Genomic DNA, 27,798 nt, shown 5'->3' on the forward strand with positions numbered 1-27,798 from the left:
GGAAGGAAAAGCGCGAGTGGTAGGAACAGGCCCCGAGTCGGGTGGTTGTGCGTGTCTCCCGGTTGCTTTCCCACGGCCACGGGGGCCGGCTGCACTCACCCACGCATTCCAGCAGGTTCCCGTCGTAGTAGAAGCCTTGCTTGCAATAGCACTCGTAGCCGGGCTGCGTGTTCACGCACTTGCCCTCCTTGCAGATCTCCGCCCCGAACAGTATGCATTCGTCGATGTCTGCGGAGTGACAGGCCGTGGGCGCCCGCGCCCTCTACCTGCGGGGCCACTTAGGCCCCGCAGCGGAGAACGTGTGGGTGGGGCTTACGGTGGAAGGGACGAAAACTGTGCGAGGGGCTTTTCCGAACGCTGACGTAAGAGTGATGGGGCGGGGCTTTGCGGAGGGGCGGGGAAGTCGGTGAGGGAGTGGGCGGGCCTTACCCCAGTACCCGCCACTGACAAGCACTGGCGGGATCGGGGCGGTCCAAACCTCGGCGGGCGGAGCAGGGCATGCCAGGTGGGCGGAGCCGTGTTGGGGCTTACCACGGTGGGTTGGGATGCCGTAGTTGACAATGTTGTTGTCCTGGGTGTAGCCCTTCCCGTCCGGGCAAAGGCTGTGGAACTCAGCTACAGCGAGATAGTGGCCGTGGGGAAGGAAGGAGGCAGGATTGAGCGCATGTGTGCTGGCTGTCGGCCGCAGGTCGGAGCTCTCGCCTCATTTCCCACCTACCCAGGGAGGGGCTCTCTCCCCCAGTCCGTTTCCAAATGAAGAAACTGAGGCTCTGGAAAAGGAAAGGGCCTGCCCGGCTCCTGACCTGAGCTGTAGACTGGGCAGGGATAGATCTCGCAGTGGTCTCCCCAGCCAGCCCCCAGGGAGCAGCAGCACTCCTGCTGGGTGACATTGGTGGCCAGTACACTGTCGCAGAACACGGTGTCATCGAAGTTAAGGTAGCACTCCTTCTTGTGGTGGGGCTGCTCCACCTCTGAGGGGAGGGGAGAGCAGCTCAGGTTCCTGCAGAATGTCTTTGCCTGTCCACGCTGCCCACCAACCTCATCCCTCTATTCCCCCACATCCCCTGGCTCCCCTTAGCTGCCCTGTGAAAGCCAAGCTCCATCCTCAATGTGGCATTCAGGGCCCGCCTGCGAGGTCTGGCCCCGCCGGGCTCTCCCAGGCAAAAAGAGATTTCTTCCTGTTTGCCACATTCCAGAGGGTGGGACCAGGATACAACTCTGAGCCCCAGCTGCAGCTCAGGGGAGTTGTCTAGATTGAGGAGGAAGCCGAGAGGGCACTCACCCTCACAGCCATGCTGGTCCTGGGTGGGCGTGAAGCCCTCATCGCAGACGCAAACGTAGGAGCCCTGCAGGTTCTCGCAGGCCCCGTGGGGAAGGCACAGACCCGGGTCCTGGCTGCACTCATCTATGTCTTCAGGGAGTGAGGTGAGCAGAAAGAATCACTCAGAGGGAAACGAGCCCCGCTTTCCCCGGGAGTATCCCTCAAGGGCCTCACACAAGTTCAGAACCTGAATTTCCGCTGTGACTTCAAAGTACACACGACAGGAAATCCACTCGTGTCTGTCTGTGCATGTGGGTAGTTGTGTGCACATTCAATGCGTTATTCTTCATAAAACCTAACAGAATGAAGTCCTAACTCTCAGCTCAGCATTTGGGGACTTTCAGTTTGGTCTCCCAATATCTTTAAGTCTCATCACCCTTTACTCTAAACCACCAACACCCTCAGCTCTGTGTTTAGGGCGTAGGTGTCTACTCTCCCTTAAAACGCAACTAGCTTCTTCCGGATCTCTGTGCTTTGCAAATACTGTTCTTTGGGCCTGGAATACCATCCCATGCTTTTCTCTGCTTAGGGAATCTATTTATGCTTTAGGGAACCCTATTTATGCTTCAAGTTCCAATTCAACTGTTGGAATAAATCACTAGTCCAGACCTCTTTTGGCACCCAGCACCCTGAACTGTAAGAATCAATTTACATGTCAGTCTCCCCTAGCTGGGAGCCCTGGGTCATTGCTCAATATCTAGTATATAGCACAGAACCTGGCAAATATTAGACGCTCAGTAAACTCTTGTTGGATGAATGCATATAGGGGTGATTTGGCACATAGTAATAAGCATCGTTAATTACTGTCATTATCACTGTTGTTATTTTCAGTGAAAGAGTAGAAGGATGAGTGAGTGGATGGATGGAAAGACAGAGCAGTAGTGTGTCTAGGAGATTACTGCTGCCTGCCATTGCTCCTCGGGAGCTCTCAGCCAATCCCCCCATACCTTGGCACTTCCGGCCGCCTACCAGCCGATGCCCCTGGGGACAGAGACATCGATAGGAGCCATTGGTGTTGATGCAATCACCCCCAATGCAGGCTGCGGGAAAGTCACACTCATCAATGTCTGTAGGGAATCAAAGAGGGGGAGAATCTCAGGGGCTAAGCCCAATCACACACAGCCTGAGGCTTCCAAGGCTTCCCGAAGAGCCCTGGGTAGGGCCCACACCCCAGGCCTCATCTTGGATCTGGATGGGGGCTGCCCATGGGAGTGCCTGGCTTGTTTACAGGTAGCCCCTGGGCTTGGGCCCTGGGCAGTGGAGGTCTTGGGGTAGGGAGGAACAGGTCAGCCCCCCAGCTCAAGGCCCCCCTCACCCTCACAGTGGCTCCGGTCCCTTGACAGATGGTAGCCAGAGAGGCACTGACACTGGAAGGAGCCTGGCGTGTTGGTGCAGATGCCGTTGTCACACACGTCCCCAGCCTCACACTCATCCACATCTGTGGGGCACAGGGGCTGTCAGAGGGCCAGGATGGGATGGTCTTGGGCCTCTGCTACCCTTTTCCCACTCCTGCCCATGGCCTGGAGCACCAGAGCTGAGGTGAGTGGAGCTGGAGAGAAGCATGGGACCCTCACCCCGCTCCTGTGTGGCACACTATGCCCTAACGACCAGGCCAGGTGCTGCCAGGAACCCTGGGCCACGTGTGATTCCAAAGAACTTAGGCCTCCCCATCCTTCATCTGTTCTCACCAAACAATCCCATTCTGCCCTGGGCTTCCTTTGCCCCAACTGCTCTCACGGCTGATGGCTGCTCTTGCCCTTCCCCCACCTGCCATGGCTGCCTTCCTTCCCATGTAAATAAGCTCCCCTGTATCTTTGGTCTCACAGAATAACTTGTTCTGCTTGTAGAGTAAAGGGACTTGGCTCTGAGAGCATGCTTCTCTGCAGTCCTTTCTGGTGGAAGCTGGTCGTTGCCCACACCCCAGACCCCTTTCAAACCACACTCTTTCTCTGAGGTGCACTTGGCCCCTACGCCAGCCTCTCTATTGCTGTCAGCACCCACCTTCCTAGCCCCTCTCCTTCTCTCTTCCTCCCTATCCTAGGAGTTTTCAACATCCATTTGGGCAGCCAGGCCCAGCCTCTGACCTTACAGTCCTTCATCCCTCAGTTTCTGTGACCTTCACCTCAGTGCCAGCCACTCACTCTCGGTACAAGGGGCTGGGATCTGCCCCCTCTTGGACATCTCAGATGCAGCTTCCTTCCCACTGCCTCCGCTGTTCTCGAGCCCCCAACTCTACCTCCTCTAGCAAGGGCCCATGAACACCTCTCCTTCTTCCTCACTGGTCTGGCAAAGTCAGGGCCCTAGCCTGCTTCTCAGGATCCTGGGTGCTGAGCGAGGCTGGAGCCAGCCACCAAGCTGAGCACCCTGGGCCACTCCAGTCCCTCTGGCCTCCAGCCCGGCCAGATCCTCACCGCTACCCTCTCCTCCTCCTCTCACGCCTTGACACTGGAAAGCCCCTAGGTAGCCCCCGTGCTCTTGGGCAGTTCCAAACCTCTACTGTTCTCCTCAGCCTACAGCCGACACCCCACTCTGGTGATCCCAGGTCTCACTCCTCCTCACTTGCTGCCTGCATCTTCTGGCCCCCCGTCATGCCACGGAAGCTACCCTGCCAAGGCCACCAGGGACCTTCTCGTCTCCCCAGCTAGTTCTTATTTTACAAGAACCTCTCTGTTGCATTTACCTCATCCTCCTCTTCCCTGCATGCCTCCGCTCCCCAGCTTCTCAGCTAGTGCTCCCTGGGCCCTCCCACCACCCCTGCTCCGCCATTGCCTGCTCCGATTCCCCTGCCTTCTACCGACGTGGCAGTATCCACAAGGCTCTGCCAAGGCTCCCCTCACCGGACCCACCATCCTTGACTGCACCGCAAGGCTCCACAGCTCTCCCCAGTGCCTACCCCGAGGCTCCACACACCCCCAGTGACACCCCAAGTCTCCACAGCTCCTCCCAGGGCACACCCCAAGGCTTCACACCCTCCCAGTGACACCCCAAGGCTTCACACCCTCCCAGTGACACCCCAAGGATCCACACCCCCACAATACACAGTTCCAGGTGGGTGTGTCTGGCCCAAGGTTTCCAATCAGTATGGCCCACCCTCTGCTGGCATTGCCAGCTGAAAGGCCCACAGGGACCACCCGCTCAACTGTCCAACATGAAACTTAATGTCTTCCTTCTCAAACATGCCCCACCCCAGGGGACCCTATCCCGGTGAGCAGAACCCACTGAGTCACCCAAACTGGAAACCTGAGGATCCCTTACTCCCCTCTCTCCTTCACCTTGACATCCAGTTAACAAGCAGCCAGGTAACGCGTTCTAACATTTCTCTAATATCACATAATCTCATGACCATCCTTAGGCCTCTATTCTCATCAGCTCCACCACTGTCTCTGTCCTGAGTCCCCACCAGACCTCCAGCCACTCTCCACAATGGGCATCAGGGAACTTTCTAAAACAAATGGCCACTCTTGTCATTCTTCCCCTTAAAATGCTTCAGGTGCCTCCTAATATCCTCAGGGTGAAGCTCAACCTCCTGGGCAGGGCTTAGGTGGGCCCTTCAGGGGATGGGGACCTGCCCCTCACCGGCCAGCCTCAGCCCCCATCCCCTGCTTACACCTTACATTCCCTGTACACTCCGTGCTGGTGTTTGCCTCTGACTTCGCTGGCGCTGCGCCTGGCATGCTCTTCCCTCTCACCTTTCTTCGCTTGGCTAACTCCTGTTGATCCTTTAAGAGCACTCAGACCTCCCCTTCTCCCAGCCCCGCTGAGGTTTCCCAGGAACATCCAAACTCCATCCAGTCCTACAGCCCTGCGCTCTACAGTTGGTGTCTATTGTTCTCCAGTTTCTCTGAATCCCAGCCCTCAGCCTTCCTCCTGATACATAAGAAACATTAGTGTCGGGGGGACTACTAACATCCCCTTTCTTTTATATCTTTTTCCCCCCCTCAAATTTAAGTAACGTGCTTTGCAAACGCAGCTTCAAGCTTTGCCTCCTAAGATCCTTCCTACGTAGAAATTCTGGTCGCCCCCTCCTCCGCCAGGTCCGCTGAGGAAACTAGTGAGTGGATCAGTGAAGGGGCGGTGTCTGTGAATTAGCTATCTCCTGCCCACCCGTCCGACAGACGGGGTGACCCAGTCCCCAGCTTCGGCGCGTGAATGGGTGGCGGGTGGCAGGGCGGGGAGGGCTGGAGCTCACCCAGGCAACTGCGGCCGTCCGGCGCGGGCGCATAGCCCTGGGCGCACGTGCAGCGGAAGGAGCCCGGGAGGTTCTCGCACCAGCCGGGAGAGCAGGGACTGCCCTCGGCGCACTCGTTCACGTCTGCAGCGGAGAAGGCTCGCCTCGGACTCCGCCCCACCGGATGATGCACTGTGAGGGGGTGGGAGCCCCCTCCACCCGGGATTGGGGGGCTTCTACTCCCGGGAAGGAAGCCCAGTCTGGAGGTGACTCCCACCGCCATTAGCCCCGCCCCATCACAGGGGCGACTCCCGAAGGGCCCCTCCCATTTGCTTTCTAGGCCCCGCCCCCTACCCTACCCCGGACCCAGGCCTCGCCCTCACCGCGGCAGGCCCCGCCCCCCTGGCTGCGGTAGCCGGGCAGACAGGCAATGCACTTGAAGCTCCCAGGTTTGTTCTCGCATTTGCCATCCGGGCAGGAGCTAGGGTCTCGGCACTCGTCGATGTCTGCACAGTAGGGAGGAAGAGGACTCGTTTGGGGACAACGTGGCCGGCCAGGCGCTCAGGGTCCTCGTCAGGGCCTCCCTTCGTCACAAATCGACAAGGCGAAGCGGGCCCTCTGGGCTCCGGACCGAAACCTCTGAGAGGCCCAGAGCTGGGCAGAGACGGGAGTGAGGCCCTCCGCCCCCACCCCAGGCCGAGGGACCGCTGAGGACCCCCGGCGGTCTGGATGGGGTCTTCCCCACCTTCGCACACGGGCGGTCGAGAGGTTTTGAGCCGGTAGCCGGAGTAGCAGTTGCACTTGTAGTGACCGGGAAAGTTGATGCAGAAGCCGCCGTCGCCGCACAGGTGGGGCTTGGCGCACTCGTTCAGGTCTGAGCGGGAGGAAGGGGGCGCGAGGGGAGTGCAAGGCGGCGGAGGGGATTACATGCGGTCGGAGAGCCCCCCGGGTCCACCTAGCCCCAGCGCCACCCCCGGCCCGGCCGTGCTCACCCACGCACGAGCGCCCCCCGGCGCCGACGTGCAGGCGGTAGCCGCGGTTGCAGTGGCAGTTGTAGGAGCCGCCGGTGTTCATGCAGATGCCCCTCCCGGCGCCGCACGGCTCCGCCTCGCACTCGTTCACGTCTGAGAAGGGCGCGCAGGCGGGAAGGCGTCAGAGGTCTGTCGGGAGCCAGGGCCGCCCCCGCGCCACCCGCTCGCCACGCTCACCCACGCAGTAGCGGTGCTGCGGATGCGACCGGTAGCCCGGGTTACAATGGCAGGAATAGTCTGAGGGTCCCGGGACGCACTCCCCGTGGCCACAGATGTTCTGGTTCAGTCGGCACTCGTCCGTCTCTGCCGGGGTTGGGGGTGCGGCGGTAGGTCAGGGGGCCAGGCAGGGAGCATTCACTTTCTGCCATGTCCCCAGGGAGGACCTGGATAGCCCATTACTAACGACGCGGATACCTGGGCCGGGTCGCACCCTAAGCTCGGGTGCTCCAATCCTAGGATTCCCTACACCTCCATCAAAGATAACCCCAACATCACAACCTCCGGTAGCCCCAAACCATGACCCCAGGTCCCTGACATCCGTATCTCCTCAACTCCAGGAAACCTTGATACTTCTATCCCCACTTATGATACCCTGACCCCAGTCACCTCAATACCTCAAACCCTGCAGCCTCACCCACACAAACATCCTCTAGATCAGTGAACCAACACCCCTTGCCTTAGGGACCTGCCCCCCCCATTCCAGAACAGTTGTTTTCCTCCCCCTCCCAAGGCAGACAGGAGCTGGTTTCCTGGGAATTCTGGCTCGCGCATGGTTGTGCCTAAGTTGTCAGATCCAGGAATCCTCCTCACCCTATTTCCTACGATTCCTAGTACTCCCTGCCTCCACCTCTCCCTCCTTGTGGTCCCTCGCCTGAGCCCTGCCCCATGCAGCCCAGGCCTTGATGCTGAACTCTACCCCCTCCCAAACACACCTGGCCAGTGGGCTCTTGCAGGCTGTTCTCTTTGAGGGCCTCTCCCTAGGCATCCTTAACACCCCCTCCTCTGAGAAGCCTCCACATGTGTCTCTTCCTCCATGTTCCCACAGCCCCCAGACTGTCCCGGGGTGCTTCCTAGCCTGTGCAGACTTCCAGGGCAGTCACCTTCCACCAGGAGCTCATCTAACCTCCGGTTTTCAACCAGGCTGGTGGCTTCCTTGTGGCTTTGGAGTCCACAGAGACATGGGCTTGAATCTGGCTCAGCTGTGTGACCTGGGTCCACTCCCTGAACCTCCCTTAGATGCAATTTTCTCATCTGGAAAACGAGGCTAACAGTGCCCACTTCACAGAGTATGAGAAGGGTAAACAGTACTTAGTATGTAAAACTCTTCAGTCAGTGCCTGGCCCAGGGCAACTGTTCAGCCATAGCTAGCAATTATTACGATGCCCAAAACCCTGCAGACACTTCCCACAGCCTTTGGGATCAAACCCAAGCCTCTTAACAAGGCTCCCTGAGCCGGCCCTCCCCTAGTTCAGAAACACTGATCTGTGTGTGTGGTTTCTCCCCGCTCCATGAAACCAGGGTTTCATGTTTCCATGCCTTTGCCCAAACTTCTGCCCAAACTGGAATGTCCTTTTTCCCAACCGGCCCATTTCTTTCCCACTTCTCGTTGTTAATTTCTAACAATCTTTAAAGCCCTGCTCAGAAAGCCTTCTCTCATTGCCACCGTGCATATTATCACGCCCCCCCCCCCCCGCCCAGACTTCCTTCCTTCTTCTCTATTTTTTTTTTCATACCATTTATGAGACATACTAGATTTGGACTCATTGATCTGTTTGTTGTCTGTCTACTCCACAAGGATAGGGAATTTTTGTCTGTTTTGCTTATTACTGTATCCCCAGCACTTAAACAGTGCCTACACATAATAGGTGCTCAATAAATAGTTGTAGAATATATGAATAAATGCCTTCGGCCTGGGCTGACCACCATAATACCCGGATCAGTTGAGGGCAGAGTGGGATCTCTGCTGCACACCGAGGCTTCCACAGTGCCCAGCCCAGGGCCTGGCACACAGTAAACCCTGGATGTTTTAGTGCTCGGGAATGATTGGAGGGGGTAAGGGAGGAGAAAAACTAAGTTAGGGGCGTGGCTTACCTCGGGCATGGCCTAGGTGGGAGGGTCTTACCTGTGACCTGAGTAGGGGCGATCTCTACCGCACTTCGGGACGGGGGCAAGTCAGGCAGGAACCAGGGCGGTGAGGGCCGGGAGATCAACTCTGCAGGCAGCAGGGCACACTCGTCAGCTGGTGAGGAAGCTGAGAGCGCTGCCCCTCTCTCCGTAGGTCACCCGCTGGGAACTTCACACCCAGCTTCACCGCCCCCTGGTGCCTAGACTGTGAACTTCCCCGGCAGTGACAGCCCTTGAGAACTGGTTCCTACGGTGCCCAGCTCACCAGGGTAGGGCCGGGCAGGAGATGTGGTGACAGTCGGGTGGCTCTGCTGCGCGGACTGCTCTTCGATCACTGGCTGCAGGTGACAGCAACATGAGCCCTCTGTGTCTCCTTGGCCTCCCTGCCCCTCCCACCTGGGCTCTCATACTCACTGAGTCTGTGCTCACCCCTAGAAGGGAAGAAAATGGGGCCGTTAAGTGTTGGGCTGGGAGAAGGGAGTCAAGTCTGGGATTGGCACTTGGGTATTTGTGGTCAGGGTCCCTAAGAGTTCAACGATCATGTCTCTGGATCAAGCATCAAGGGTTAGATCCTGAGGTCAGGGAGTGTTTCCATCACAGGTCAGTGAAGCAATGGTTGGACAAGGTCCTTGGCTTGGGGGGTTATAGCCAGGGTCAAATCCCTGGATCAGCAGTCAGAAGGTCAGATCTAGGGGCAGCATTTGAGCTGCATTAGTGCCCTGGTCTGGAAATCAAAGGGGTCCTGGGGTCAGAGGATTGAATCTGGAGGGCAATAAATGGTCAAATTCTGTTGATCAGGGGTTAATTCTGGGGTTAGTTACAACATTGGTTAGGGGTCAGAGTATCAGCTCTGGGGGTCAGTGCTGGTCTGGGACTAGGAGTTAGAGATTAGACTCAGGTCATATCTGTGGATCAAGGGTCAAGGTGTCAGACCTAGGGGTTCAGCAACTGTCAGGTTACAGGAGGGGTCAGGCCAGACCTCTCTCTTCCTCTGTGTCCTCAGGTGGTGGTGCCCGGCTGGGGCTCTCAGGGAGCTGCTGGGGCTTGGGTGGCCCATCAGGGTGCAGGAAAAGGGAAAAGTCACTTTCACCCTGAATGGTGAGCGTCTGGTGGGAGGTGAGGATGTGGTACCCCTTCCCAGCTGGACAGATCTCCTTGAAGGCAGCTGTGGCCAGAGCAAGGGGCAGAGAAGTGAGCACTTCCTGGATAGGCACACAGACAGCCCCCCAGCCACAAATGCCCCAGGCTCACCAGTGCCATCAGCTGGGCAGCGCTGGCACCTGGTGCCCCAGGCCTTGCCGACACTGCAGCAGCAGAGTTGGCGGGTGAGGCGCGTGGTCAGTGGGTGCTGGCACTGGTGCTCAGGGCTCACCAGGCGGAAACATAGGCTCTTCTCCTCCGGCTTGTCCGCTGCAGGGGCCAGTGGTGGGCATGGGCATCTGGGCCTGAACACTGCCCACATCCCCCTTCCCATCTGCTCCAGACCTTCCCTCTCTGGCCCAGACAACGCTTAATCCTCATATGGCCCCTGATCGCACATGACCCTGAGTTCATGTGACCCCTGAAACCTGTGTTATTCTGACCTCATGTAACACCCGAAACTTCGGTGACCACTGACCCCATTGACCCCTGATTCTAGCTGCTCTAGACTTTATCCCTCCCACTCATCAAGCCCATGGTCTCATATGACCTTGACTCCATATAATCCCTGACCCCATGCGACCTCTAACCCCAGATCTCATGCGACTCCTGAACCCACTGATCCCTGACCCTATCTGCTCTGGGCCTTGTTTCACCTGCAGTTAACCCTTGACCCCACTCTGACTTCTGTGACCTCTGATCCTTACTGTTTGGAGGCTTACCCTCCCACCCATGCTTTGTGACCTCCAAGTCTCACCAATGCACTGTGTGCGGGAGGGGCCCAAGCTATGGCCAGGTGGGCAGACACAGCGATAGGAGCCAGGGTTGTTGAGGCAGTCACCATGGCGACACACGCCTGGCATCGCGCACTCATTGATGTCTGTGGTAAGTGAGAGTTTGGTCCCTCCAGTCTGGGGCCATAGGGTGACAGCAAGCTGCTCCAAGAACCTCAGGGTTCTGCCCCTGCCCCACCTCCCCCCTCGTCCACCGTAGGACCTCCCCCAGTGACAACTGGCCTACCCCTCCAGCCCACAGGATCTCCAGCTGGCCGTACCCTGGCAGTGTGTGCTGTTGAGCCTCTTGTAGCCCTGGGGGCAGTCAGCGCCCACCTCCCCACGTACAGGCCCTGGCTTCTGCACCCCTGTGTCTGCAGAGAGAGGAGAGCATGGCAGGAGAGGACCTTGGGGGGCCTGCAGAGAGGGAAGGGAGGGCACTGGGGACAGGCAGGGTGGGACGCTGAGGGGAATTGGGTGGGCAGTGAGAGGCTCAGGCTGCTTGGACTGGGGTCTCCCACTGCAGGGCTGAGAGGGGTGTTGGCGGAGCCACCCTGTGGGGAGTGGGAGGGAGATCTCACTGAGCCGAGGCACTCACACTGCAGCTGGGGGCACTTGTGGCACTTGCTCTGGCCCCAGGCTGTGCCGATGCTTCCACAGCAGTCTTCCTGCTTGGTGAGGCCGGGGAGGGGATTGCTGCCACACTAGGGGGAGGAGTGTGGACAGGGGTCACAGGGTGCCCAAGCCCCCACCTGGCCTCCCTCCTGAGGCCCTTTTCCTCCGCCACTCAACCTGCAGGACACCCCCAGTTTTGAGCAATCCGGGTGGGTTGGAACAGGGCAGCCCTGAGAGACTGAAGGGCCGGTCCAGCGGCGACGGTGGATTCACTCACGGGCTGCTTGGGCAGCGTGTCCTGGAAGCAGCGGCCCAGGGGCTTCTGGGTGGGTGGCCGAGGATGCGGGGGCTTGGGGTGCGGCAGCAGGTGCTGGGAGGGGGCCGGGCCCTCGGCGTTGGGCCCTTCGATGCGGTGCACTTGGACGGAGGCCTCGGGCGGGTGGTGGACGCGCACGTTCACCACAGGGGGTGGGGCCTGCACTGGGGGGCGGGGCACAGCGGCTTCAGGGCTGCCCCGCAGCGCCGCTTGGCAGTGCGGCGGTCCTCCAGGGCTGGCCTCCGCCCGGGACCTGCCACCCTAGTGCCCGCCCACCTCGGCCTCCCGGGGTCTGCCCGTTGCCTGGTACCTTCCGCTGAGATCTGTCCTGGCCCAAGGGGCACCAGGAAGGCTGCATGCTGGGCAGGGGGCCCCTCACCCGGCCCCGGCGGATCGGCGATCACCTGGACCGCGTAGATGGCGTGCTTGCTGGCCACAGACTCGCCTTCCGGAGCCAGGGGAGGCAGCGCGCCTGTGGACAGGGCCCCAGCCCGACCAAGCCCAGGGCCTGAGCCGCCAGTGCCCCCGCCAGTTCCTCCAGCGGGCACCTGGCAGAAGCGACCGGTGAAGTCCGGGGGACACAGGCACTGGTTTCGGGAGGAGCACTGGCCGCCGTTCATGCAGGGCAGAGGGCACACCACTGGGGAGGAAAGGTGGATCAGGGCCCAGGCAGACCCCTGTCCCCAGCCCCCAGGCCCAGTCCCTCACCCACATCCTGTCTCTTCCCCTCCTCCCTACTTCCTTGCCGCCCACTAGTTCTGTCCTCCCTGGGAAGCTGGTTTTTGTAATACATCACACACACACACAAACACACACACACACACACACACACACACACAGAAACCACCCTCTAAGTCCCCCAACATCCTTATACCCATGGGGCCACTGGAGTCTTAAGTCGTGGACTTAAATCCTAGCTGGGAGGCCATGTGCCAACTGTGTGGCCCTGAGCAACTTACTTCCCCTCTCTGTGCCTCAGTGTCCTCATCTGTAGGACTGTCCTGTCTATTAAATGGGGCAATGCCTGTACAAATGCTTAGCATAGTGCCTCATACACAGTGGGTCCTTAATAGGTAGTAGCAAATGATGATGATGATGATGATGATGATGATGATGATGGAATAGCCTTTCCCTCCCCTTAGGCCTTTCCTGGAAATCCAATCTCTCTCTGGTGCTTCCTCCTCCTCACCCCTAAATTCTTCCCCTGATTCAGCCCTCTCTGGGCTCTCCCTCCCTCTCTTTGTCTTGCCATCCCAGGGCCCACACCTCACCATTGCCAACTTGAGCTATCCCTCTCCGGGACCTCTCTTAAGCACCTCCACCCAGGGGACCCTGTCAGAAATCAGCATCTTGCCTCCCCACCTCCACTTGGCCTTGAACCACCCCTGGGAATCCCCACCTGCCCAGTCACTCATAGCTGAGCCTTGATACTCCATCTCTCCTGCTCGCACTCCGGCCAGTTCTGGCCTCTGTAATATCTCATAATCCATCTTCCCTCCTCCCCATACCCTCTGCCACTCCCCTGCCTGTCAACATCCCAAGCGCCCCCAGAGAAACTTGCTTCAGGCAAAGCTCTGGCACAGTCACACCCCTGCTCACAGCTTGCTTCCTTGCCCTCCGTGGCCCAGAAGGAACCTTCTTTCAGCCCATCCTCCCCTGCTCTTTCCATGTGCACCCTATGCTCCAGGACTCATCTCCCGTCCCCTACAAATGTACCACATCTTCTGCCTCCCTGGCTTTAATCATGCCTTTCCCGCCCCCTCAGAGCCTTGTCCCCCATCTCTGCATATTCACATCTTATCCTTCCAGGCTCAGCTCCTCCCCCAGGAAGAGAGCCTTTCCTCAGATCCTACCCACCCTCTGCCTCAGCTCTGGGTGCCAGAGGAGGTGCTGGGGGAATGAATGAAGGAGTGACTTAGTGAGAGGATAGTATCTCTGTCTTTCTGTCACACACTCATATCCGAAATCCAGCCTTGGGGACCTGAGCTCACACACCAGGCCCAGCCCCTCTCCTGCCTGCCACATGGCTGCCCTCACTTCCCAGGATGGGAAGGTGGGGCTGAGGCTCTCTGGACACCTGAAGGGCCTCAGAGGGATGGCCCACATGCATGGCCATCGGGGCCTGGCTAAGAGCATCCCAGCCCAGCCCAGCCCATCCTGCCCGGCCTCTTGGGGCCAGTCTCTCAGGGCAGAAGGGGTGTGTCCTGGGCCGGGGGAGGCAGGATCCTCTCCTTCCTGCCTCCCAATGAGTCACCCATAGCGGTGAGGGTGACCTCCCTGTGACACCCGCCCACTGTGGCCTGGGCGCCGAGCCTGGGGGATGTGGGCAGCACGGATGGAGACAGCAGCCTGGGCAGGATGGCCAGGGGGCTTGGGAGGCCGGGCCCACGTACACTCACATGCACAGCCATCTCATCACACACACATGCATAGACTCATTCTGACACCAACACAGGCTTACATAAACACTCCCATAGTGATTGCAGACATGCACCCAAGACAACACAAAGAAACAAGTACTCGATCCCAGTGTGCTACTCCAAAGCCGGGCATACCCCCGTGGGTGTGTCCCGTGCAAGCGTGCACGTGCACACTCGCACACAGACACACATGCACGTCTCATGAGAACCCCACATCTGTGGGGTTCCTCAGGTGTGAGTGGGTACATGAGCATAGGAATGTGTAAGAGGGGCTGTTTTGCTGGTGCCATCCTGGGCCTGGCCTAATTACCCTGTCCAGGAGGGTAATTACTGCTGGGATACGTCCCCCAGCCTGGCCCACAGGGCCCTGAGGGAGGAGAGCTGAGCCCAGGCCTGGCCCTCTGAAGAGAGATGTTGGGGAAGAGGTGGACTCCAGGTGGAATTGGGAAGTTATCACGGCTTGTTGGGGGGAGACTCTGAGGCAGAGCTGTTAAGATTTATGGGGGAAGCATAGATGGGGCATCAGGAAGAGGAGAGGCTGAGGACCCAAAACAGCCCCTACCTCCAGAACTGCTCCCCACCTGTTAGGCCTCAACACCCCTCCCCTCTAAGACCTTGCCAGTAACTAATTCCCTCACTCCCAGCCCTGACCTCAGCTCCTCCTCCCAGAGAATGCAGGTGTCTACCACTGACAGGCCCTACTTTAGACAGTTTTTAAAGACTTTTCTTGTTTCTTCCAGCAAGACTGTTTCTTGGGGGAATACTTATCCCTTCTCTGAGACCTCCTGCCCCCGGCTCACATCCCTCAAAAGCCCCTGCTGCTGACCCTGACTCCCTCTCAGGACCCAGCACTTTCCTAGAGGCCTGTGTCATCCAGGACCCCAGCATCACCCCACACCTTAGGCCTCAACGCCAACCCAAAGCTGTGAAGTCCAGGCTTCCATGCAGCCCTCTCAACTCTGGCCCCAGCACTCCAGCCTCCCAAGCCCCCCGAAGCCCCTGGGGCCCCAGGCCCTCAGGCTCTGCTCTCTGAACCCACGACCCCCAGGGTCACGTGGCCTACGTGGCTTACGCTGCCATGCACCCCGCATTTGTCCGGGTGCCTGCCTTCCCCGCTCCCCCTGCCCGTGTCCCCGGCCCTCACCCACGCGGAAGCCGGAGCCCGTGAGCGTATCGGTGCTGTGGCCGTTCTCTCCGATGAGCGTCATGTTGGAGCCCTGCTGACAACTGTCCCGACACTGGCCCTTGAGACAGGTCCGCTTGCAGATCACCGGCGCAAAGACCACCTTGAAGCGCTCGCGGGCCAGTGCCCCGCCCCCGCCAGCGCCCCTCTCGCCCGCCGGCCCCCCCTCGGCCCCGCCGCCCGGGCCCAGCAGCAGCAGCAGCAGCAGCAGCAGCAGCGCCAGCAGCCCCGCCGCCCCCGCCCCGCGCATCTCAGGGGCCAGGCCGCCAGCAGCCCCACGGGGCCCGGGCATCCGGGGCCGCAGGACCCGGGGGGCGCGCCCGGGCAGGGGCGATGGTCCCGGCGCCCGAGGGGAACAGCAAGCCGGGAGCCCCGGGAGAGGAGTAGGGAGGGCAGCGAGGGAGAAGATGGGAGGAAGCGCGCGGGGAGGGGACAGCAGGCGCGGGCGCGGGCCCAGTGAGAGGCAAAGAGATGGAGGCTGGACTGCGGGGAGCCCAGAAACTTCCACCGCCCCGGGAAGGAGCCCAGCCACGAGCCGGGGCCGAGGGCCTGCGGAGGCCCCAACCTGAGGCCGGAGCGAGGAGGCCGGAGCAAGTTGAGGCGGAGAGGAGGAGCGAGGGGAGAGGAAGGCCGGGCGGCCGGCCCGCTCCGCGCCTCCCCCGGCCGGGCTGGGCTCCCGCGGCCGCCGGGAAGCAGGGAGCGCGCGGGGCGGACTCAGGGAGAAGTGAGCAGTTGTTTTCCCTGGCTGGAGCGCGGCGCGGCGGCGGCGAGGGGGGCTGGGATGCTGGCCCGGAGCCAGGGAGACAGTTTTTTTCTGTTTAAAGCGTCGTCGCTGCCGCCTGGGGGAGCGAGGGTGTGCGGGCGGGTGGAGGCTGGGGGGCGGTCCCCGCCCCAGATGCCCGCCCCGCTGGAACCCGCCGCCGCCGCGCTGGGCCCGCTCCAGAGAGCCCTCACCTGGGACCGCTGGCCGCCCCGCCGGATTCCTCCGGGCGGGGCTGGAAGGCCCGCGCCCACCTCCGCCCGGCAGCATCAAAGTGGGAAACTGAGGCTGGGGTAGGAAGATGGGCCTTGCCCCAGGGTCGCGCGGATGGTGGGAGCAGGTGGGGCTGGAACCCACGCCTCTCAGCCCTGGCGCAGCCTCCCTTGCACATGTGGGGGTCTCACCACCCCGAAGTCACTTCTTATTAGTACTGGTCCACTCCCCCTGGAGGAGAGGACTCGAGATGGGGGCACTCCTTAGCCAGGGCCCCAGCGGGGTCCCAGGAAGAAGCCCGCGGGGTCCAGAAAAGGAGCAGATAGAACAAAGCTTGAAATCCAGGTTCCCTGCCAACCCCCCTCTAAATGGCTTCCTGGTGCCCACCCTGCCCCCGCCCCTTCGCCTTGTCTGGCTGGGCTGGCGGGGCTGGCTCTGGGCCTCAGACACTCTGGAATCGCCAAGGTCTGAGCTCAGGGCCTGGCCCCCTTCCCAGGCTAACAGCCGGGAGGAGGGGGGTGATGCTTGAGGGCCCCAGGGCTGGGGAGGGGCACAGCAGGGCCCCAGGGCAGGGGTTGGCAGGGGCTGGCGGGGGGCCTTGAGTTTGGTCAGGGCTGGAGAGGAGCCAGGCCTGTCCGCTAGTCTGGAAGGGAGGCCCTTGAGGGCTGCAGTGCCCTGGGCCCCAGGCCATATCCCGGGGACCTAGCCAGGAGACCCCAGGATTCAGTCTCTGACTCACAGAACTCAGCAGGGGGTGGGTGTGACCAGGGTACATTCAGAGTGGGACACAGCCAAGTCAGGGTGACACTCTCTCTCCGAGGGGAATGGGGGCTGCAGTCTGACTGAGGGAAAGGGGTTCAGGGACTTGCCTCCAGGCACACCTGTGCAAGGAACTCATGGTTTTCACTTTGAGGGTGGGCTCATTTGGGGGAACTGAGGGAGACTCTTTGGTGGACCCCTGCCCGAATTGCTCAGTGGGCTCAGGTCCTGTTCACATAGACAGGTATTGCAGAGGTAGGATGGGGGCAATCCCATGTCCCCAGGGGGGCTGGGAGGGTGTGTAAGGGCTGCCCGCACACTCCCTCGGGGCTCTGGTCCCACAATGAGGCAGGGAATAGTACTGAGTGCTCACCACTTGCCACGTGTAGGGCTGAGCATTTTCTAGTCATTTTTCCCCCATACTCATCTGAACCTGGCCCTTGGAACACAGCATAAACAGACCAGGGTTAGAGTCCTAATCTCTCTGAGCCTTAGTTTTCTCACCTGTAAAATGGGGATCTATTCATTCAACAAACTAGGAACCTCCCGCGTGCTCCTGCTAACAAGTAGAACCAATCTCTGCCCTGCCGGAGCTTCTGTACTGGAGGAGACAGACATATGACAAATCAATTCATACGTGGCTGAGGCTGGGACAGAGGTCGGTGCTGGAACAGAGAAGACTAAGGAGCTGGGAACAAGAGAGGTGGTGGGACCTGGAGGTCCAGGAAGCCCCTCTGACAAAGGGACTTTTAAGCCAGGAGCTGGAGGAGGAGCAGGAGTTAACAGCCAGGCGGGGGGAAGCCTGTAGGAGGCCTGAGGAGTCGAGGGGCCTGTGTTGAGGAGACAATTTACACAGGGGCATGCGGGGTGAAGGGTAGGAAAGAGATTCATTTTTTCTAGGAGCTGAGAGAAGGCCAGTGGAGCAACGGGGTGGGGAGGCGGAGAGAGAGCATCCGGAGGCGGAGGCGGGAGGCCACGGTGAGGAATTTGAGTTTTATTTTCATTGCCATGGGGCTGTATCAGAGCAAGAGGGGGTGCTGATGCCATCATCCCAGGAGAGAGGACTCGGCTTGGACGTGGTGGAGATGTGTTTGGGGGGTGGAATCTAGAGACTAGGTGAAGTGGAGGGTACGCAAGAGGCGGGTGGTGTGACTGGCTCCCAGGTGTCTGGCCTGAGCCCCTGGGTGGGTGAGGAAGGCGGCAGAAGAGAGGGAGACCTGGGGGAGAGTGTGGGGCTCTGTTTGCAGCTTGCCGAGTTTGAGATGCTTGTGTCATCCACGTGGAGACGTCTCAATCCACGGGTCTGGAGCTCAAACAGAATGTCTGCCCTGGAGACACAGACTTGGGGTCCTCAGCATACAGGGGCATTTATGGCCATGGGAAAGGGTGGGCTCGGCTGGGGAGAGAAGAGGGCCCAAGGCGAACCAGGGAGGTCACCACTTCCAGATCAAAAAGAGGAGGCAGAGTCAGAAGTGACTTCGAAGGAGCAGCTGGAGGGAGCAGAGAGAGGAAAACCAGGAGTGTGATGCAGGAAGAGCCAAGAGGAGTGAGCGTTTTGGGAGGAGGGCATGGCCAAGGGTGTCTAACGCTGCTGAGAGTAGGACGGGGGGGAAGGCAGCCCTTGTTCGGGGGCTGTTGAGGGGACTGAGCCACCGGGAGCCGTGAGGGCAAGCACCCAGCCCAGTGCTTGGCACACAGTGAGTGCTCCGTAAGTTTACCTGCTGTCATTACCAAACTCCTTCCTCTCATCAGGAACCTAGCAGTGGGCACCCTCGTGTGGGTGATGAACATTCACCTAAGTCTGGAGCCACAGGAGCTGGAGCTGGAAGGGGGGCTGCCCTGGGGAGCTGCGGCCTTCAGCACAATCCGGTGGAACCTGTCCTCTTGCAGCCTGCGGGGAGGGAGCTGCGGAAATAAATATTACCCCACTCTCCTCCTGTCCAGCTGGGCCCCCCAGGGGCCGAACCCCAAAGGAAGCCCGAGGGCAGGGAGGCTGGGGAGGGAACAGAGCAGGCAAGGTGAGCCTCGGGGCATGAGGCAGGGCGGACAAGGATGCAGAGTGGATCCGCAGGGCTACTGCGACAGTCCAACACAGGTAGTGTCCGTGGCCTGTCCACCTTTTCTCTCTGCATCTCCTGTGTCACCACACCCAGCCACCCCATCTTCCTAGAATCGACCAGCATGCCTCCTAGGTGTAAGTTCTCCTGCAAGTCCAAGGAGACCATGACCTCTGTGGTCAGTCCAGATCACTTCTGTTGCCTAATGGGTCTCCCCACTGCCATTTCTGCCTGGTCCTGTCCCTCCTCCACCTGGTGCCAGAGTCACCTCTTAAAACCTAATTCCAGGGCTTCCCTGGTGGCGCGGTGGTTAAGAATCCACCTGCCAATGCAGGGGACACTGGTCCGGGAAGATCCCACATGCCACGGAGCAACTAAGCCTGTGCGCCACAACTACTGAGCCTGTGCTTCAGAGCCCGCGAGCCACAACTACTGAAGCCTGCGCTCCTAGAGCCCGTGCTCCACAGCAAGAGAAGCCACTGCAATGAGAAGCCTGCGCAGCACAACGAAGAGTAGCCCCCGCTCGCTGCAGCTAGAGAAAGCCCGCGCGCAGCAACAAAGACCCAGTGCAGCCAAAAATAAAAACAAACAAACAAACAACCCCCCCCCTTAATTCCAGGGACTTCTCTGGTGGCGCAGTGGTTAAGACTCCGCACTCCCAATGCAGGGGGCCCGGGTTCGATCCCTGGTCAGGGAACTAGATCCCACATGCATGCCGCAAGTAAGGGTTCACATGCCACAACCAAGGAGCCCGCCTGCTGCAACTACGAGCCAGTGCAACCTAATTAATTAATTAATTAACTAATTTTTTAAAACCCAACAAAAACCTAATTCCAACCATGATCCTTCTCGGCTTAAAAAACCTCCAACAATTAATTAAAAAAACAAAAAAAACCAAAAAACAACAAAATAAAACCGTCCAGCAACTTCTGTCTGCTCACCTGGGCCTGCAGGGTCCTCGGCGTGGCCTGATCCTTCATGTCTTGGGGTCCTGCCTCCAGAAGGCATTTCTCTAAAACAGCCGCCCCCGGCCCTTTGGGTCACATACCTGCTTTGTCTCCTGCTGGTCTTCAGCACAGCCTGAAACATTCTTCTTCGTGGGCTTGGTTACTTACGGTGCATCTCACCGCCCTCCCAGGGAGGTACAACCTTGCCTCCAGATCCTAGTACAGGGCCTGGCACACAGAGGGTGCTGAAGTTTGTTGATTGACTGAATGGACTGAGACCACGGAACTCTGAAAGACGAAATAATTAGACTTGCATCATCTGGTGAGTAAGATGTGGGGATTGAACTTAAGCCGGCCTGATCCAAAACCTACACAGTGCTCCTGGGAGGGAGGAATGAGAGGGGTCCCACAAATGTCCTAAAGATAGGAGGGCAATGAGGGGCTTTGCTGGAATGTGGCAAGGAAGAACCCTGGGACCCCAGCCCCGGGGAATGATCAGACTGCTTAAATGTTAAGGAAGGGTTCCTTTGTGCAGATGGGTTCTTGAGGCCCAGAGATGGCAAGGGACTTGGCCAAGGTTGCATGGCTGGTTAACGGCAGAGCCAGAACTCAAACCCAGGGCTCCCAGTGCCTCCTTAGGGGAACTGGCTGGACGAGGCAGCAGCAGCCTGCGTAAGGGAAGTTTCATTTCAGGAGGCAGCATAACACGGTGGTGGTTTTCTGGCATTCGATCTTCCTGCACCAGCTGTGTGCATTGGGAAAATTCTTCATCTCCTCTAGGCCTCCTTTCCTCATTTTTAGACAAGGAAGCAAAGGAGCTGACATTCATGAAGCCCTTTGTTGGATGCTGGGCACACGGTAAGTCCTCAGTATACGTTAGCTCTTTTCATCATTATCTGGGTCTGGGGTCCACAGTGGGCTGTGGGTGGGAGCTGGCTGCCTGGGGGGAGGGGGAGAATACCATTGAAAGAGGGCTGACCGTGCGCCAGGCTCTGTGTCACCTCTCTGAGTTCTGAATGTCTTTGGGAAGCTTCTAGGCTCTAAAGAAAGAAATGGCTCTAAGGGTTGTAGGTTCTAAAGATGACGGTTGGAAGTTTCAGAAGCCTGGAGGGGACCATTCTGCCCTGAAGCATTTCTCTCCAAAGACACTTTACTGAAGGTGACTGTCACTGAGCCCCTCTGACGTGCCCCTACTGTGATGAAGGGCACTGAGAGATGGGATTGGAAAACGCAATGAATCAATGTTCATGCTTGATCAGTCAGAGAGGATCTTCAGCCTTGCCCCTCGTCTCCACCTTCTGAACCCAGGAAAAGTCCACTGGTGAGAATCCAGCTCTGGACGTGCGCTGACCAGATGAGGTCACAGCCCTGCCACATCCCAGCAGGGTGACTGTGACTAAATCTCTTAACCTGTCCGGGCTTCAGCTTCTCCATCTGCACATTGGGAGACGTAACTCACAGACTTGTCCTGAGGATTAAAGGAGATAATTCAAGCTCTTAGTATAGTGCCCGGCCCCAAGAAAAAAATACACCAAAAGTTGAGTATTATTATTTTTGCTACTATATCATCTAGTCCTTTCTTGTTTCCCAGAAACGTCAGGTCAATTCACATTGCAGTGAAAGACAAAAAGAAAAGTTGACCCCTTTCGGAGGCCTGTTGCCATGATAATAAAATAATGCCAGTTACGATTTTCAGAGCCTCGGCTACACAGCATAGGCCACTCGTTGTCATGTGAACCTGACCCACCAGATAAGGCAGTCAAGGGGGACCTGTAACTGAGCTGTGTGTGAATATGCTGCCGTGGGGTGTGCTGTTACTCAGGGACAGGCCTAACTACTGCCACATCCACTGTGCCACAGGTAGGGACAGATGTTGGGCTGGCTCACATGAGGGTAGGGAAGGGTCCCACACTTCCCAACCAGCTAGTCTACCCACCGTTACTGGTCTGAATGGGCTTTCCCACCAGCACTTCTGAGACCTTCTATGTTCTTGCTCCCTTGTCAAGGACTATGATGGGTCTGAGCTTTTTTTGTTTAATTTTTTATATATTTATTTTATTTTATTTATTTGGTTGCGCCGGGTCTTAGTTGCAGCAGGCAGGCTCCTTAGTTGTGGCTTGTGGGCTCCTTAGTTGCAGCATGGGAACTCTTAGTTGTGACATGCATGTGGGATCTAGTTCCCCGACCAGGGATCGAACCCGGGCCCCCTGCATTAGGAGTGCGGAGTCTTTTTTTTTTTTTTAATTTATTTATTTTGGCTGCGTTGGATCTTCGTTGCTGCGCGCGGGCTTTCTCAGCTGCGGGGAGCGGGGGCTACTCTTCGTTGCGGTGCACGGGCTTCTCATTGCAGTGGCTTCTCTTTGTTGCGGAGCACAGGCTCTAGGCACGTAGGCTTCAGTAGTTGAGGCATACGGGCTCAGTAGTTGTGGCTCGCAGCTCTAGAGCGCAGGCTCAGTAGTTGTGGCGCAGGGGCTTAGTTGCTCCGCGGCATGTGGGATCTTCCTGGACCAGGGCTTGAACCTGTATCCCCTGCATTGGCAGGTGGATTCTTAACCACTGCGCCACCAGGGAAGTCCCGGGTCTGAGGTTTTACCTTCCTTGCAAACACAAGTGAGCCTGCCACAGGTTCGTGCATGCTGGCAGAAGACAGGAGATTCCTGGGTCAGAGAAAAAGGACCATTATTCATGGCACAGTAAATAGCATGATCATCAGCATATTAACATCAGTCCTCTTGTACCCAGGTCCCGTGGGGGTGGCACCAATGACCTAGATAGACGCCTGCACACAGTGGACTGTGGTATGGGAGACGACGCTAAACTTAAGAACGCAAGTCTTTTCTAATGACTGCCCTTTGCACTGGAGGGAGATTCTGTCTCGATCGTCCATGGCTATTCACTGTACCAATATCCTTGAGAAGAGAGTCCAGGACAAAGGCAGTCAGTTGCCTCGCTTGCAAAATGCGCAGAAACTCAAGAGATCTCTGGAGAATTGTCTTACAGTAATATCCACCCCTCATTTCTACACTGTCTTGGCTTTGGGCGAATTTTCCCATGAGTTCACCACTCTGTTGGCAAATCTGATCGACAGAGGCTAGGACCAAATCTGTTCAATTTGTGTCATACAGCATTTAATTAAAGCTACTACCAACAGAACTACAAGCAGCAGGATGAAGCCAGCTTGCAGTACGGACCTAAACCATGCCTCCCAGATGAACAAATCCATAAAGCGTCATATCTACCTTAGAAAGCTGGGTGGCTCGCTCCTTAGTTCTCTGCATCAACCTTTCCACCTTGGCCCAGAAGGCATTCAGGAGAGCCTCAATTCACTGACCAAGGTTGCTATGGATGATAGATTTCTCCTGTACTTCTTCCTTGCAGACTGGAGTCTGTGCAATCAATATATCTGCTGTACCTGGATTAATGCTGCCAGCCATGAGTAAGAAGGTCCTTTTTCTCTGACCCAGGAGTCTCCTGTCTTCTGCCAGCATGCATGAACCTGTGGCAGGCTCATGTGTTAGTTTGCAAGTAGGCTAAAGTCAAGGATAAATTTCAAGTCACTCTGTTTTCTGGAGAGAGACAAGTTAATGTGTGACTTCCACATCAATCATACAGTCTCAAGGGTACTAGTGGTGCTTCTGGGAAAAAACATGGCGCCCCCAAGTGGGACTTACATCAGCTAGGGGGGGCCCAGGTTGACAGTGCCTCCCTTCAAGTCCGTAGGCCTTAGGGCTTCCAGCCCAATCCAAATAATTAAGTCTAGCCCTTGTTTTTGGAGGGCTTGGCTAAGGGCAGTTAGTCCTGTTTGTCCATGCCACCAGCCAGATGCCATTCATCTACTCCATGGCATGACTGAGTGGTGATAGCTACAGGATTGGGCCTGGGATCTGTATCTGGAGGTGATGTTGTTGACAGGTATTTTATGTAGGAGGTACAGGAGCTGAGGCTACCCCTTGCTGCTTCCAATCTCTTGGTAAGGTTAAGCAAAATGGCAATCAAATCAAGGTCAGAACTGTCTAGTGGAGCATGGCAGACTCAGCAGTCAGTTAAATTTAAGTCACTTGAAATAGTTTGGGCGAGTTGGACCAAGATGTTGTCCTCAGTGAAGAAGGCTCCAAGTGGCTTGGAAAGACAAAGACTATAAGTCTCTTTCTTTCTCCCATTTCTCCCAGGGTCTGAGGTGTCCCCTCCCCAAGTGCCAACGTTGTTATTCTCCCTCCACTGTCACAAAATCGATGTGTTCTATTCTAGTAGTTAGAACTTCACCTTTTTTCCAATCACCTCCTACTTAACACTTTTCATCTGGAAGGGTCAGGTGCAAGAAGGACAAGGACATTTTTATAAAACATACAGGAGCCCACTATGTCCCCCACTCTACGTGTAGACCGCTGTTGGGGGACTCAAAGAGAGAGGTGTGCGTGCCAAGCGCTCCAGGTATTCTCATGATCTAGGACCGTGTCAGTCAAATAAGAGAATCCAGGTGGTTGAGAATCCCCTAGGCCCCTTTCTGACTGGGCTATCACCCGGAGTTGCACCAATCAGGCTGACCTGGGGTTGCTGTTCAGGGAAAGAGAGAAGCATTATGTCCAGGAATGGTGAACGTGGAACCCTAAATTTTCAAAACTGGTCTATATAAACCCCACCCCTCTCATCTCGATCATTATGAAGGATGTGGCCTAGATGAGATGGTCCCATCCTGGGGACAGCCACATTCAGTTATTGAACTGCTGTACTAAGGTGTGTGGACCAGGAGGGAGAGCCAGAAATCTCTTTGAGTTAATTTTTGAGGAGCTATGTCAATGCTCAACAGTACCACATGCTTGTGGATGACAGTGACGATAGAAGAACCACCAAATACCTAGACTATCAGCCCATTGTTGAGTGGCCTGAGATGAAAGGTGCACCATTGTTAGACTTCCATTGGTCCAGAAAGCCAAAAACATTACACAGATTAGTCTCAAGAAGCACAATGGTGTGACCAAAGTTGGCTGATTGGCCTGAAACAGTACCACTGTAACCTGAAAAAGTGTGAGACACCATCCATAGCCCCAGGAAGGAGTCAAAGGTCCCATGCATTCAATCTCTCAGGAGTGGGCAGGGGCAATGCCACATACACTGTAGCCTCCTCTTCACAGGACAAACAGATGAACATTTGACCGGGATCACAAATCTGGCATGGAGTGGTGGCCTCTGCATCAGCAGCATAGAGTCCTTCACTTTGTGCCCACTCTGTGTTGGTGGACGTGTTGCCATATCTGGTATCATGATGGGTCCAGGCAGAAATGGAGACAATCTGGGCAGCGCAGGCTCGAACAACAGCTTGATTCATGTCAGTCTCATCAGAGAATGGGCCTTTAGCATGGGCATCTGCATAAGTGATCTAGATAGTTTGATCAGCCATGATTTGTTTCCACAGTTAGCTGAGAACATTGCCATCCAAAGCCCTCTATTAGGCGGCAGGGTCCTGACATTATCTATCTCACATCTGGGGACTCCTTGACTCAGCAACCACAGCAACATTGCTTTCCAGCTGGAGCTGCAAGGTTCACACCCTTTGGCTGACCTGGGCTTGAGTTGGTCAGTCTTGCTAACGGTTTGGCAATTTTGTTGATCTTCTAAAGAACTAACTTGTAGGTGAGTTGATTTGCTCTAATCTATTCTAGTCTTCCTTCTACTTGCTTTGGGTTTAGTTTGCTCTTTTTTCTAGTTTCTTAAGGTGGATGATTAGGTTACTGAATCGAGACTTTGTTTTTTCTTTTAAATATAAGAATATACAACTATAAATTGCCCTCTAAGCACTGCTTTGGCTGTATCTCACAAGTTTTGGTATGCTGTGTTTTCATTAATCTCCAAGTCGTTTCTAATTTCCCATGTGTTTTCTGCTATGACCCATTAGTTATTTAAGAGGGTGTTGTTTAATTTCCACATATTTGTGAATTTCCCAAATTTCCTTCTTTTATTGATTGCTAATTTCATTCCACTGTGATCTGAGAACATACTTTGTATTATTTCAACCCTTTTAAGTGTATTGAGACTTGTTTTATGGTCTAGCATATGGTCTGTCCTGGAGCATGTATATTTGAGAAGAATATGACCTGCTGTTGTCGGGTGGAGCGTTCTATAGATGTCTGTCAGGACTTGGGCTTGACTTGCACAGCCGTGACTTTTCTTTTAAAGGAGACTACCTTGATAGAGGGTATTTCTGTCCCCCTGTCATAATAATGTCTCATTTTTGCCTTGTTTTAACAGAAGCGCTAGGAGACTTTTCTAGGGCAGTGGAGCTGATCACAAGAATTTATCTAGATTTCTTTGGGGCACCTGTAGCAGTACTGTAAACCTAAAGTAAGACAATAGGAGCCCAAAGAGTAATAAATGCCTCATCTATGGTTTCCTATGGAAGTTTGTCTCAAGGAAATTTCCCGGAAGAGGGACAAAGCTCCCTTATAGCAGCCAAGACCCATTGGGGGGGGGGGAAACTGAGACCTTTTACTGTCATCTCAGAATAGATATAAGATTCACCTGATAGCCTGTAGAAAGGGCTGAGCTGTAAGATGACCCAGCTGTTGCCATTCTTCCTTACCAAGCATCACATGCCCTGCCCCTCCTCTCCCAAGTGAGCCAGCAAAGTTCTAATGATTCATCTATTTTTTTGTCCATAGCAGTAGTGAATTTCCCTCCATTCATGTTTAATATGTGTGTGCATCTCTGTAAATGCTGCCTGAAAGGAGGTGGAAACTTCTGTACTCCCAGGATGAGTCTTTTTTTTTTTTTTTTGGCTGCATTGGGTCTTTGTTGCTGCACGTCAGGATGAGTCATTGGTTATTACAATGGGGCAGACCTGGACCGTGAGGCGCTACCTTTCCACTCCCCAACCCCACCCAGAAGAGAGTAGTTGTCATGAGGAATAAATGAAAGGGAGTAAATGGGAGGATGAGTGTAAGGATCTTAGTTGGTGTCAGACAGGATAAGCTGCTGAGTGGATATTGGCCATTATGATGACACAGAAGGGTGCATCGAGGAATTCGGTGGGGGGTGGGGCGTGCTGGGAGCTGAAGATAGTAAGGACCTGGAGGGTCCGTGCATATAGGCTAGAGTCCAAGAGTCCCTATAGTCAGTTTGGCAGAACTGACCTGGCGTCAGGCCCTGAGTCAGGTACACTGCTGCCCAAGAGGCTGCTGGTAGATGGACAGAGTGACGTGGGGCACAGGGCTCTCCAAGGAAGCAGGAGGCAGGAAGGGTCAGAAAATGTAAGTTCCAGGGAGTCTATGTAGGAGGAAGATGGGGCCAAGAGGAGGGTATTCTATCTTCAGGTAAAACTGAAAGCATGTGCTGCCAGTCAGAGAAGGAGATTGCCGATGAGATTACGGGAGTCTAAGTCCTAGCTCCTTCTCCACTGCCCTGGTGTACTGCCTAGAGGCACTGCAGGCTGCACATCTGGGGACTGCTGCCTGCTCCACCTGGCTTCTTCAAACCTACTAAGGGAGAGGAGGTGTATGGAAAAAGAACAGAAAAAAAAACCCCACCAAAGCCAATGGTCAGGGAGCACTAGTAATTTTAACAGCAACCCACTCAACAAGAGCATAACGGTCACAAGCATGTGTAATAAACCCCTCATCCCCACCCTCCAGCATGTATCACTCAGTTGCGGCTGGAACCGAAACTGCGCATGCCCAGCACAGCGATTTCCACCCCCACCCCGCGGTCAGCTGGCTATTCGAGGGTTCAAACTTCACCAAAACAAAATGTCTTCTTAGGGGCTGACTTTGCATCAGTCCCAGGCCTTTGGGTGGGGAAGATAGGGGGTGGGCAGACTGGAACACCGAACGTGCAGAAGGGGAGGGGTCTTGAAATAATCTGAAAGGCAGCGAGAACGATCGCCGCCTGGCCTGCCTTGCCAGTTGAAGTGAGAAGCACTGAGGCCCGAGGAGGCTCCACGCACGCGTAAGGGGCCGTTTGTTATTGTCAAGGGTGTTG

General features: G+C 56.4%; 1 protein-coding gene and 1 long non-coding RNA gene across 3 annotated transcripts in view; one reads left to right on the plus strand and one right to left on the minus strand.

Annotated features, from left to right (window-relative positions):
• The window catches only part of LTBP3 (latent transforming growth factor beta binding protein 3), a 17,841-nt gene extending 1,918 nt beyond the window's left edge, over positions 1-15,923 (minus strand). The window contains exons 1-22 of one of the 2 annotated variants that reach the window (XM_061202029.1): positions 15,053-15,923; positions 11,799-12,128; positions 11,450-11,652; positions 11,156-11,261; positions 10,839-10,931; positions 10,542-10,664; positions 9,896-10,054; positions 9,624-9,809; positions 9,059-9,075; positions 8,910-8,982; positions 8,643-8,732; positions 6,698-6,823; positions 6,482-6,613; positions 6,235-6,363; positions 5,873-5,995; positions 5,511-5,633; positions 2,637-2,759; positions 2,269-2,388; positions 1,283-1,411; positions 804-971; positions 532-615; positions 100-228 (exon numbers count right to left, since the gene is read on the minus strand). In XM_061202029.1, coding sequence (XP_061058012.1) covers positions 100-228; positions 532-615; positions 804-971; positions 1,283-1,411; positions 2,269-2,388; positions 2,637-2,759; positions 5,511-5,633; positions 5,873-5,995; positions 6,235-6,363; positions 6,482-6,613; positions 6,698-6,823; positions 8,643-8,732; positions 8,910-8,982; positions 9,059-9,075; positions 9,624-9,809; positions 9,896-10,054; positions 10,542-10,664; positions 10,839-10,931; positions 11,156-11,261; positions 11,450-11,652; positions 11,799-12,128; positions 15,053-15,383 — 3,097 coding nt within the window. In that variant the 5' untranslated portion in view covers positions 15,384-15,923. The remainder of the gene's footprint in view (positions 1-99; positions 229-531; positions 616-803; positions 972-1,282; positions 1,412-2,268; positions 2,389-2,636; positions 2,760-5,510; positions 5,634-5,872; positions 5,996-6,234; positions 6,364-6,481; positions 6,614-6,697; positions 6,824-8,642; positions 8,733-8,909; positions 8,983-9,058; positions 9,076-9,623; positions 9,810-9,895; positions 10,055-10,541; positions 10,665-10,838; positions 10,932-11,155; positions 11,262-11,449; positions 11,653-11,798; positions 12,129-15,052) is intronic. The other variant, XM_061202027.1, reaches the window with a different exon arrangement.
• Positions 15,924-20,050: 4,127 nt separating this feature from the next.
• Positions 20,051-21,364, plus strand: LOC133099761 (uncharacterized). The gene is made up of 3 exons (XR_009702370.1): positions 20,051-20,149; positions 20,629-20,685; positions 21,136-21,364. It is a non-coding gene; the product is annotated as an uncharacterized LOC133099761 (long non-coding RNA).
• The last annotated feature ends 6,434 nt before the right edge of the window (positions 21,365-27,798 follow it).

The sequence above is a fragment of the Eubalaena glacialis genome, chromosome 10 (genome assembly GCF_028564815.1).
Source record: "Eubalaena glacialis isolate mEubGla1 chromosome 10, mEubGla1.1.hap2.+ XY, whole genome shotgun sequence".
Classification (NCBI taxonomy): Eukaryota; Metazoa; Chordata; class Mammalia; order Artiodactyla; family Balaenidae; genus Eubalaena; species Eubalaena glacialis.